General features: G+C 34.1%; 1 protein-coding gene across 7 annotated transcripts in view; it reads right to left on the minus strand.

The window, feature by feature from the left end:
- Window positions 1–12,407, minus strand: part of LOC116341845 (voltage-dependent T-type calcium channel subunit alpha-1G) — a 54,234-nt gene that overhangs the window by 27,738 nt on the left and 14,089 nt on the right. For 4 of the 7 annotated variants that reach the window (XM_031769157.1, XM_031769159.1, XM_031769162.1 and 1 more), the window contains exons 4-5: window positions 11,460–11,631; window positions 5,445–5,486 (exon numbers count right to left, since the gene is read on the minus strand). In XM_031769157.1, coding sequence (XP_031625017.1) covers window positions 5,445–5,486; window positions 11,460–11,631 — 214 coding nt within the window. The remainder of the gene's footprint in view (window positions 1–5,444; window positions 5,487–11,459; window positions 11,632–12,407) is intronic. The other 3 variants (XM_031769161.1, XM_031769160.1, XM_031769163.1) reach the window with 1 other exon arrangement.

Raw genomic sequence — 12,407 nt, forward strand, 5'->3', positions numbered from 1 at the left:
AATTAATTTGTTTGAAATCTGACCGTCAACAAAATGGATATACGGATACGTTTATGTTTTATTTTTAAATAGTCAGATAGAAGGGGTGGTAGGGGGGTAAGAGTGAGTGTTTGTGTAATTGGGGTGTAGTGAGGTAGAAAGAGAGAAAAAAGAACATTGGAGTTGAAGGTGTGATGTTGTATAGTTTATCGTAATAAAATTTGGCTTATTCAATTAGAAAGAGTTTCACTTTGAGTACGGTTTATTTAGAAAATATATCGACACAACGACTAAATGGAATTCAATCATAATAATCGGATAGAAAAGGGGATTTTTTTAAACATTTATTTGTAGGTGTGTGTGTGTGTATTTGTTTGAGTGTATGTGTGTACGTGTTTAACGTCTCTGGGGGGATTTTCAATTGTGAAATAGGATGCAATCATGATTTTCTCGAATTGATTTTATTATTGAATTGAATCGAAACAAAGTCGCGTGAAGACAGAGAACGACGAAGATGACAATAATAATAATAAAGAAGTATTTCAATAATGTTTAAAATTGACTTGATCGCTTTAAGCCAGAAAAGATCTACACATTGATCCGAAATGCCACTGTTTTTATTGCATCCCATTTATCATATTCTCATATTTCTTTGCCGCAATTTGTTTTTTTTTTCTTTTTCTTTTCACTTCTTGTTGAAATTTCGAAAGTGTGTGACAGCACCGACAAATTTAAGTTGAATATAAAAACCAAAACTGAGAAAGAAAATATCTGAAAGTGAAATGTGTCGCACACTGTGAGTGAGACACACTCACACATCGCGCCGCGCATATGAAAAACAACAAAAAAGTATCGAACGAAAAAAAATAGCACGAAAGAAAAAAACCATATAAAAAAGGTGTTTTATGAGTGAGTGAGTAACTGGATGGCTGAATGGTTGGGTGTTGTGCGATTTGTTTACGCTGTATGACGTGACGTGAATATCAAAATAACGATTTTCTTCTTTTTTTCATAATGTGGCACAACCATACTGTGGATACGACGATTTAAATTGTACAGGTTCGACAAGGGTGGCGATAAATGCGCCTTGAATTTGAATTATTAAGCCATTTGCTTAATAATGATATCGTCAGCTTTTGTCAATTTTAACTTGTACATCTTAACTTTTTCTTCATCTTCATCATCATCGTATTACGTTAGGTCTCTGTGTGTCGACACGACACAGACACACTTCAGCTCGGTGTGTTTGTTGTTCAACAAATCATCTGCGAAAATTGCGAAAGCCGAATGTCAACAGACTTGGAGTGTTATTTGAAAAACGACGCACGATTGAGCAACAACAACAATTGCAACGATTGTACCATGATCTCCGGATAATAGGCCGGTTTGTGTGCCTTTTTTGTCTCTTGAAATAAAAAAAATAATCGAATAACAAATTAATATGATGGAACAGTCATGATCAACATGAAATCATATTCAATTAGAATCGTTAATCGATTTATAATGGAAAGTAGCAATTTGTTAAATGTTCAGTGAGCTGCATGTCAATAAATACACATTTTGTTGAGGGAACATTTGTTGATGATTCTGAAGCAGCTTGAGCCGCTTCGAATACCACACACAAATAGAATTTCAATGGAATTTAATTGAACCGAACCGCTTTGTGTATGTGTGTCTATGTTTCTCTCTCTCGGTTCCATCTGTTATTCGGTCGAGCATGAAATATTCATTCTAATCAAATTTGGTTGGATCTTTGTTTTTGCGTATTTTGTCGGGTATCGTTTTGAGTACGCTCGTGATTACGTTGTGATAATAAATAGGGAAAATGTACACTGTACTTCATATATAAATTGTTTATGTTCCAAAGCGGCTATCACGTGAGGGAAAAAGCGGAAAACAAATGCCATAGATTCAATATTTTTATATCCGTACCACTGGATGTTCGTTGGAAAGTGCTCGTCGTCATAGAATAAATAGACGTGTAGCATCCAAAAACCATTGGCAATTCAGTAAGCTTTTGTGTTGTTTATTTTTTGGCCAACATTTGTTTTCATTGCAAATAAAAGCAAATTATACATCTGATAATTTTTGAAATGAACCCATTGAGTGCGAGTAATCGCATTGACAACAAATTAAATTTTCCATTATTTATTGAGTTTATTTATTCAAATCTTGAAAATGGAAAATAAATAAATGGCAATGAATGTGAATGTGTGTGTGTGGTGTGTATTTTGCAAACTTTATTGGCTAAGCAGACGTACGCTTTTACGTAAGATCATCACTGAATAATGTGTGTGTATTATGCGGCGAGAGAGAATAGAGCGAAGCGAGAACGAGAGAGAGAGTGAGAGTGAATGTGGAAATGTCAAATCAATACGTGAATTATAAATGTGACACATTTGGTTTTGTCCACATTTTCCTCTCTGACGTGTGTGTGTACATATGATTTTTTCATAAAGAAAAAATCGTCAGGTTTGCAGTACAAGGGGGATGCAATCTATTTGGTGGCCATTCGACACTCACCACTCAATCTCGGCTCCTCAAAAGCTCTTACAATTAGTACCGATTTGATGTCATGTGCTTTATTGCTCATTACGCTCTTGTTGTTCGAGTCCTCTCGCGAACTACAATGACGCTTTGCACGTAACTCCAATTGCTGGTCTCGGCGGTATATTCTGTGTCATTTCACGGTATTTATTTATTGATTAATGCTTCAATGCGCTTTCGGCGCGCTTAAAAATATAATACAATAACAAATAATAATAAATGTTCATCGAATGCGCGCTTCGGCGATATTATCACTTGCAAACATCGTACAGCATTTAGTGCACGTAATTTATAACGTATCTGATTGGCTGGGAACGTGGCTGAGTGTGTGCCATACAATGTTAGAAAATATGATGATGATTTTTTTTCGGGCCACACAATATATACGGCTGTATTGTATGTTTATTTTTTTACTCTGTTGATCTTCTTCATCTATACTATCACCAATATGACTGACGTTGGAAATATGTTGTTGTCGATGTTGTTTTTTTTTGTTTTACGTTCGCATCGGGTGCGCGTTCGATTGTATGATGTCGTGTCAAAAAATCAATGTGCAAAAAATAGCGCTCTTTCTCAAACTGTCACTTTTATTTGCCCTGCACATTCGCTTTCTCTCCTTGTATCCCGCTCTCTCTTCATCGCTCTCGCTCCGCATTTCATATGTTGTTACATTTTTTCACCATTTATTTTTACTTCGATGCGCGTGTTATTTGTTGTTTGGCGCTTTTTTTGTTATTTGTTGTCATAGAAAATATGTATTGTGAAATTTTATGTCTTCTGAAATGCCGCCAACAATAATAGAATCTCGTTTTTATGTCAGTCGTTCGTTGGTGGTGGCAATAGTGGTATATTCGCGATATGGAATTGCTTTTCCATTGATGTGTGCACATACGCTCTATCTCTATTTTTTTTTATCTATTTATATATGTGTGCCATTTGCTATTGTTGTATTACTACCTCAGCGTTTGAACAATGAATGTTTTATGTCTTTGTTGTCGATGTTACTATTTCGTTTACACCGTATTAACGGCTTACCGCCGATCATTAATTGCTCTCCGATGGTGTATACGTGTACGGGGTCGAATACGCCATTGAAATTAGTGTAAATAATTAATGTGCTGGTTAGCGCGTTTTATTTCTAAATGAAAAATTGAGATTTCATTGAAATCGTATCATTAAAATGCGATTCGAAAATTCTAACTCATGTACGTTTGATCGATTGATTTTTAGGTAATCACCGGATTAACAATTCAGATTGCATGTGTTAATGTTTCTTTTTTTCATTTTATTTCTTCTATTGAGGTGGAAAAAAGGGATAGAAGCTCAATCATGTATTCAATTGAATGAAATTAATCGCTCTAAACGATTTGCCTTTTCCATTTTATATCAATTCAATTACGATGCTCGTCAGAGTAAACATTTTAATCGATTCGACAAAATGTACTTTGGTATATCACACATCTGTTACACGAACTGTGGTTTCAATTTAAAACACAATGTTCTACATTTTTTTTTTGTAAATTCTATATTGAGTGTAAAATTAAAGCACAGACATCAGACCAAAAAATCAGCATCCAATTTGTTTAAAAGAAAAACCGCAATTTTGTACTTGTGTTCAATGGTTTGGCATTTTTCGCAAGATAAAAACGAATTGAAAAATTGGAACGTCAATAAATCACAGCGAAAAACGATATTCACATGATCAGAAAAAAAAACTAAAATCTGTATCAACGAAAATGAATGCCAATTATTCAATTGCGCATTTAATCTAAGTTTTTTTTTGCAAACAATTGCCTAGCCATCGTGGTCATTTGCATGATTTTATGCGAAATTAAAAGGGGGAAAATAAATGAAACAGACGATTGAACACAAAAAGTGAATTTTGTTGCATTTTTCAATGGCTCAAAATTGAAGGCAGATTTTTATCGAATTATTTTATTAATGCACCACGATTACGATTTCGATTAATATAAATGTATGCATTTTGGCTGAATCGCGTAACAAATACATTAAATGTGCTCTTTTCCGGCTGTGTGTAAATGCTATTTTCGCAAAAGCCAAAAACACAGTATCAATTTAATGACTATATTTTCTCAAGCGCCGCGTAATGTTCAATGTTTCGAAAATGAGTTATTCAACGTTTCAATGGGCTATAATTAACATACGATTTCAAATGGCGTGTGGTACGGATATTGTCCACTGGGCATATTATTTAATATGACTGGTGCGCGTGGTCGTCGCTTTTTCCCATGTAACTGTATACTGTGGCGAGTGTATTCAACAGGATTGAATATCCAAAACAGAAAATAAATCAACAACAACAACAACAACAACAACAACAAATACAATCACCGGAGGAGGAATGAACACAAAAAAAGTACAAATGAACCAATTGAATTGACAAAGGAAACTGTGGAAAAGAAACAACTTTGAATGCGAATGAAAAGAAAAATTGTGTAATTGAATTTAGTTGAATAGAATTGAAATTCGGTGCTCATCCTCTAGGTTCGTATGTTTGCAATCTGTGTTTGTGGCTCTAATGATGGTTGCGATTTCTCTTTTGATTGTATACCAACCAATTCTCGAATCATTTATTTTGTGAGAGTGTTGAAGTGATTTTTACGTGTAGATTTTCGATTTTCGGGTTGAAAAATTATGTACATTCTGTGTTGCGTACGTATGACGATGTTCTCATTTCTTGAATAGCTATTATCAATCGCGCTTCGAATATTGTCTGTCTCGGCATGAGAATTGATTGGATCACTTCGGTGGGTTTTTTTTTAGTCGTGAAAATTGAGTTGCGAAAAACACAAAATGATGAACGCGTGGCGCATTGGCAATGCGAGTGTTGGTGTGAGTGTATGTGTGTATGTGTGTGTGTTTTTTTTTATTTGTAATGAGGTGATTTAGTCTCTTACGAATTGATTCGAACTCGAACTCTGTAATCGTCCGGTAGATCCCTGTAATATAAAAATCCAAGCGCTTTGCTTTATGTTTCATTCATTTTGATTTGGAATTTTGAATTGAATCTGTTATTTTTTTTCTGTCTACTTTCCCTTGACATTTCACTTAAGCAACGAAAAAAAAAATTATGTATCTTGTCTTTTATCTCTCAATCCTTTTGATTTGAGTTTAATTTCTCAGTTGAAAGTATAGGCAAAAATGTTGTTGTCTCAATAAAAATATATTTTAAAAATAAAATTTGCTAAAATAGATTTTTGTTCTTTGTTTGAAATTCTGACGGCAGCAATAAAAAACCGATTGGCAACTGACAAGATGCTTTGACTCCGTCGAGATGGCCGACGATGATAAATCCATGCGAAATGGCCTCGAACAATCTCTCTTTGGTTGATCTTTTCATTGTAATTTATAGTCCATATAGTTTTTTATTACTGCCATACGAATTGTTAAGTCTTAAAATGTAATCGATTTCTTTGCTCTGTTGAGGGAGAAAAAAAAGGAAATCAAAACAAAAGCGAACATAAAAATGGTTTGAAAAATAGTTGAAATAAAAAAAAAGCCAGAAAGAGAGAGAGAGACAGTTGAATATAAATATTTACATCATATTGAAAAGCATCTGTTCAAAATGCAAAAAGAAAATTTATATTAAAAAAAGGAAAGCGATTTGCAAGCTCTGCTCTCGTTGCTCATAGTTGATGTGTTTTTTTCCAGAGAATTCATAAGCAACATCGAAATATTGATTAAAAGTAGAGTTTTTTTTATTCGTTGTATATCGATAGAGAATAAAAACAAGCGAAGAAGAAAACAAGCGAACCAAACTTAAAATTTCATCCATGGAGTTCAATCATTATGTTTCGTATCAATTCATTCCTCGTTCGTTTGAAAGTTTTTCGGAATGAGAAAAAAGAGAGACACCATTTTTTTAAAAATAAAACAAAAAAGAAATATGTCGACGTAAAATCAATATATATCTATATAAATGTGTGCAAAGCGACAGATTGATTGAAAAGCCATTATGAAAGTCGATAGTTTTGACGGTTTCGCTGATTGTGCACTATATAATAAAATTTTATGAAACCATTTTCGCCTTATATAATCAATCCATGTGAAGTGAGTGAGAGAGAAAGAGAAAGAGACGTTCTATAACGAAATATCATATAATTTTTTGAAATGATGAATGAGTTTTTCATGAGTGAAAATGATGTGGGAAAAATATTTACATTGTCGACCGAGTCGACTCGACGACCTTCACATCAATAAATTATAAGAGTCGGTGATTGTGGGTTTGTTTTGTTTCTTTCACGAAAAAAAATAAATCTAAGAGAAAAATACCTTCGAGCTAACTATTCTAATGTGAACAAAGCCAAATTCATGACCATCATCATTTTTAGCGTTGGAGTGATTTGGGTGGGTGTAAGTTTCTTATACATATTTTTTTCTAAGTAAAGGCTCTATTATTCAACAATTAATTATATAACATTGGGCTAAATATGGGTTTGATTTCGGTAATCCAGTCATGATAACAAAGGCATTCTCGCGACAGATTTCCATCGGGATGATAAAATAACAAGAGAAAAAAAATTCGTACAAATTGAAAATGGTATGCCGAATTGGATTCTATACTATAAAACAATGCTTTTGTCTTGTGAGCATTTCTATAAATGAATTATCGCAAAAAAAATTGTGGAATATTCACAACGAACAAGGTCTATTGAGCGAGCGAATCGACAGACACAAGTATACAATGTACATAAATCTAGTAAAGTCTCTATATATTTTGTAACAATCCCACATAAACGCATACTACAGTTGGGGATTTACATTGGAAAATTCCCTAGAAAACAAAACAATGTGGCAAACTTTAATTAACGACTCTCGCAAATTTCGATTGCATGTATCAAAACTACCCGAAAATCTATTGTTTTTCGAACATCATTATTAAGTTAATTGGATGGTTTTGAATTTGGTTTTCGTGCTATGCAATATGCCGTGTGTTGGTTTAAATGTTTTGCTCTCGATCGGTGAAATTAATTGATGCTCTCATTCGTCTATTGGTTAATATGAAAATTTCACCAAATGAATTACAGTTATAATTCAAAAGTTGAGACCATAAAAAGCACAGGAGACGCGGTCATATTGATTGTTGTTGGTTTGCTAAAATGTACTGGCCCAGTATTTTGCTCGTTTTGGCTGATGAAGAAACAAAAAAAAGTGGCCGAAAAAAGTTTTCTAATTTTCATTTTCGTTAATTTGTTACAAATGGAATCTTATTGTCGGTGTATAAATTATGAGCGTGCAATGAAAACCTCGCCGACATACGAAACGCGAGAAAAAATACGAAATGAATAAATGAACGAAAAATACATACTACGAAAATATAAAAACGTTTACCTAACATTCAAATTGTAATTTATGATTTATTTACATATATTTTAATATGTCAGTCGAAATTCGGTATGCTTTTATCCTGTGTGTATGTGTTTTTTTATGCGACGGTGACGGAGGCAATGGTGATGGTGGTGGCAGAGAGAGTTATTTGGGTTTCGATTGCATTTCTGTTTGGATAAAAGCAACACATTTCGACAATGAAACCGTATACACGTGAAATTTTCACATTCGAGGCATACAAGCAAACGAAAACCAAATTATAACCGAGCAACGAGAATGTAATTCGTGCTCGCATTGTAATCACTATTTAGGTGCTATGTGTGTGTGTGTGCGACGGTGGTGGTGGTTAAAAGGTGTATTTAAACTATAACAACGAGAACGGCAACAACGGCCACGACGATGATAATAGCTTCGACGGTAAAATTGGAATATGACGCGAATGTCAACAGTAAATACACGCAGGAGACACGTAAGTTTTTGATTTGTTTGCGTATTATAAATGTGATAAATGAACTTTGGATTATTATGTACGCTTTTTTTTCTCTCTTTTTAGCATTCACATTGAAGTAATGGCATTCAATTCAATATTGTGTATGCATGGAAAATGTCTAGGGGGTAGACACAATAGAGAATGAATGAATACCAATGAATTGTCATAATACCTATCTATTTTCAAATACTACAATTACTTACTTATTTAAAGATTACTTGTACTAAAAATGTGAATACCGTGATTACCAAATGTCAAATTGATATCGGTAATAAAGATTTCAAGTTTTTTCCATTTCGTTTTAACATTCACCATTTCGTAATTTATTTTAATTTTTTCTGTTTTCTTTCTGTTATTTTGATCAAAATTGTTTTTGCATTTATTAAACCAATTGAAATACTACAATTAATAGCGTTGAAAAAGTTTTTTTAATATTTGGAAGATAATATTCAGATATGCACATTGTGAGACGTTGCTGAATGCATTGACATTTCGTCTAAAACTGAGAATACCAAGAATACCAAGAATACCTTCAATTTCGGTGAATATCTCAAGTAATATTCCATGTGTCTACCCCCTAGGAAAATGTACCGTAAACATTTTCATCGTGCATTAAATGTGATCACGTGCGCGCGACCTATTTATCAAAAATTGAAAGATGAAAGTTGAGGGACATGATGCAGATTCGTCAGTGCTTGGTTTTCAAGGTGCAAAAAAGCAATGCTTTTTTGACTTTTGTATGGTTTTCGGTTATCATCAATGGTCCAGTGAAGAAAAAAACCATCCAGTGGTACACAGCACGACCATTAACACACCGAATGTTGTGGCATATATAAAAATGAGAGACGATTTTTCTATGAGATTCTCCAATTAGGCGGTTGTGTTATTCTTTTTTTTATTTCACTTTTCATCATAAATGGCCATCAACGACGGTCGTCGGGATGAATTGCATGGAAAATATGCCGAGTCATTTAAATCACTGAAATGCTCGGCTGAAATTGTGCTAAATCACTTCCGCTCCGTTAACATTACCACCATTATCCCTTTTCTCACATCGTGTGGCAGTCAACACAGCAACTATGCTGGTGTTCATGTCGACTACTGTTGCTACCATTTTACTGCCATTGCCGCGAGTCTTGAATAGAAATGCAGGCATTTTAACGCGCACAACATGCGCGTGCACGCACATACACCATCGCGGGCTGACCATTTTCCTAATTTTCTAATGTACTACAATACTACTCGATATATTTTCCATCTTTTTTCCCTAAACGCCAGACTGGTTTCTCTTTTTGTTCACCCTTTGGTTTTACCTTTGTGATGAAGGGCAAGAGTCGCGCTCGTTGCGTGAATGAGCGGAAAACCCACGTGTATAAATTAACTGAACGATGATGATAACTACATTTTGAACAATTTTTTTTCTTTCTTCTTCTTCTTTGCAAACTTAATGCAAGAAAAGAAGTAGCCAAAGGGAGAAAATGAATGAGAGAAACAAAAGCAAACAACAACAAAAAATAATAACAAATTCCAAAAGTTTTATATTCAGAGGGAGGTGCAGACAAAAGACCCTCGACGATATGCTCCCCTGCCAGGACAAACTAATTTCATTTCAGAAGCCAATTTGGATGGTAAATTAAATAAAGAAAGAAACATCGAAGAAACCTGTTTGAATGCTGCTGATGGTGGATGGATTGATGTGCCAGTAAGTAAGTAAAATGAAAAGTAAACGCTAAACATATTTTGAATTTGATTTATACTCTGTTTGTCTTAATTTTTCGTGCAAAATGAGCATTCATCGTAACAATCAACGCAATGTGATGAGGTTTTTGTGTGAACGACAGAGAGACGATAGCTCAAGTTTTGATAGCACATACAAAAGCTCTTCAAATATCATCCATATATTTATTTGTTGTTGTGAAAAGATAAACAATGTTTGGCTGCACGATACAAAAGACGAAATAATATATACGGTGCACAAAACTCAGCATGTGCCGAATCAGCAGAGAGTTCGCACAGTTTTATACAGTCGCTCACACTGTTCTTCATCACACAAATGAATCAAGTTCGATGAAAGCTCATTCCGTGCACCATAGATGGTCCGAATGACGAGACCAAAAATGAACACCACGAACAATATATTTCTTTTTTATATATCGTTTCACAGAAGTGCACAGACAAACAAAAAAAATATGAATGAACGAACGACAGAGAGAACGAGGGAAAGTGGTCTCTGGCGAAAGTTTTCATTTGAAAATCATTCGAATTTTTTATATGGATCGAGGTAGATGGATGGACGGACGAACGGACCGAACCGAATGGTTGGATGTATTGATGGAAGGGACCAAATTTGGTGAAAGAGGTAAGAGAACGAATGAACATTTGCACATCATATAGATACGAATATAAACGTTATATTTATGCGAAAAGATAAAATGAAATGCTAATATTATATTATACAATGATGAAGTTTTTGAACTTGTTTGGTGAACTGAACTCAATGGGCAAGTTGGAATGGTTAAAAGTCAATTGGTTGATGTTTTCCTGCGAGTTATTATGAAATGCATGACAAGAAAAACAACAGAACAAATAAAAATTGTAGCATAAGATTTTGAAGACAGACGAAATGAGTAGTATATATATCAAGAGAGTGAAAGAGAGACATATATACATTTGTGTAAATGGAATAGATATACAAAACGAAAAGACACTTGAAATTAAAATGTAAATGTGAAATGGTAAAATTGTGAAATGAGAGATAAACCGGCGCGAAATTTGTATCAACGAGAGTTGCGAGCAAATTGGCTATATAATTTTTTTATATGGGTGGTAAATAAATTGATGTAATGATTTTCTATTAAGTAAATATACTGTCCTATGTCCTATAAATAATCTCTAGCATATAAATATAGAGGATTGAAATGAGAATGTATGAACCGAACGTATGAAAAAAAGAATATGCTATTAAAATTTGTACAATTTTTCTTTTTTTTTGTTTGTTTTTATTTATTTGTTGGTTTTTTTTTTGTTTGGTTTCGGTAAGATTCAAAACTGGTCTCAGACAGTGAGTGAATGGAATTGAAATGGATGGACTTACTTGGGAGCAGCCACATGATCCGGCAATTGAAGCACGCACCGTTGTCGTAATATACCTTCCCATAGTTGAACGCCAACAATACCAAATATAAAGAATACGAAAAAGCACAGCAGTAATACATTTCCCAACATTGGCAATGTATCCAGCAACAGCATTACCAGTATTCGCATACCTTTGATGTGATTTTTTTTTGTAGATATGATGGCATGTGGTTGAGCAGCACGAACCGAATAAAAAAAAGGTGGCGTTAAAATTGTTCAGTACAATATAAAAAAAAGATAAAAAGAAATAAATGGTTGGGACACAGAAAAATGAATGAAGTGAAAATGCATGTGAAAATCAGTAGCGAGTAAAAAAAACGTGTGTTTGACAGAGAAAAAAAAGATGAAAGAAGAATAGAAGCAAGCGTCAAACAGTCGTCGTCGTTGTAGAGTCATCATCATCATCCAGCTTTTGAGTAGCACATACTCGTCAGCTTATGAACGTCAAAGTGCACAATATTGAATGCAGTATGTACAAAGAAGACACAAAAAGCACACGCAACCAAAGCAAAAGCCCAAAAAAACCGGGAATACGAAGAAAAAAGACGCAGACATTAGAGAGCCATGTCGAGATAAGAAATTTTATGACATTTTTCATTACTGCTATCGCATACAGACGCATAACATTTTAAATGTCTTTCAATCATATTAAAAGTAAAGTTAAAAAGAACCATTTGCGAAAGTTTCTTTGCTCCCCCATTCTTTTATATGTGTGTATTATACATGTGTGTGCATGGTGTTTGTCTTTTGTAGTTGAGCTACTAACAATCGCATGCTGCACATAAAATGATTCATAATTTAATTATTGCCAACAATTTGGTTTCGTTGTGCTTGCTCCCCAATGGAAGTCCATTCAATAAAATATATATACAGGGTGGGGCATATAATAGGCTCACTCTTAGGGGGT

The sequence above is a fragment of the Contarinia nasturtii genome, unplaced genomic scaffold, assembly GCF_009176525.2.
Source record: "Contarinia nasturtii isolate CC-2019 unplaced genomic scaffold, AAFC_CNas_1.1 Cnas_scaffold_810, whole genome shotgun sequence".
NCBI lineage: Eukaryota > Metazoa > Arthropoda > Insecta > Diptera > Cecidomyiidae > Contarinia > Contarinia nasturtii.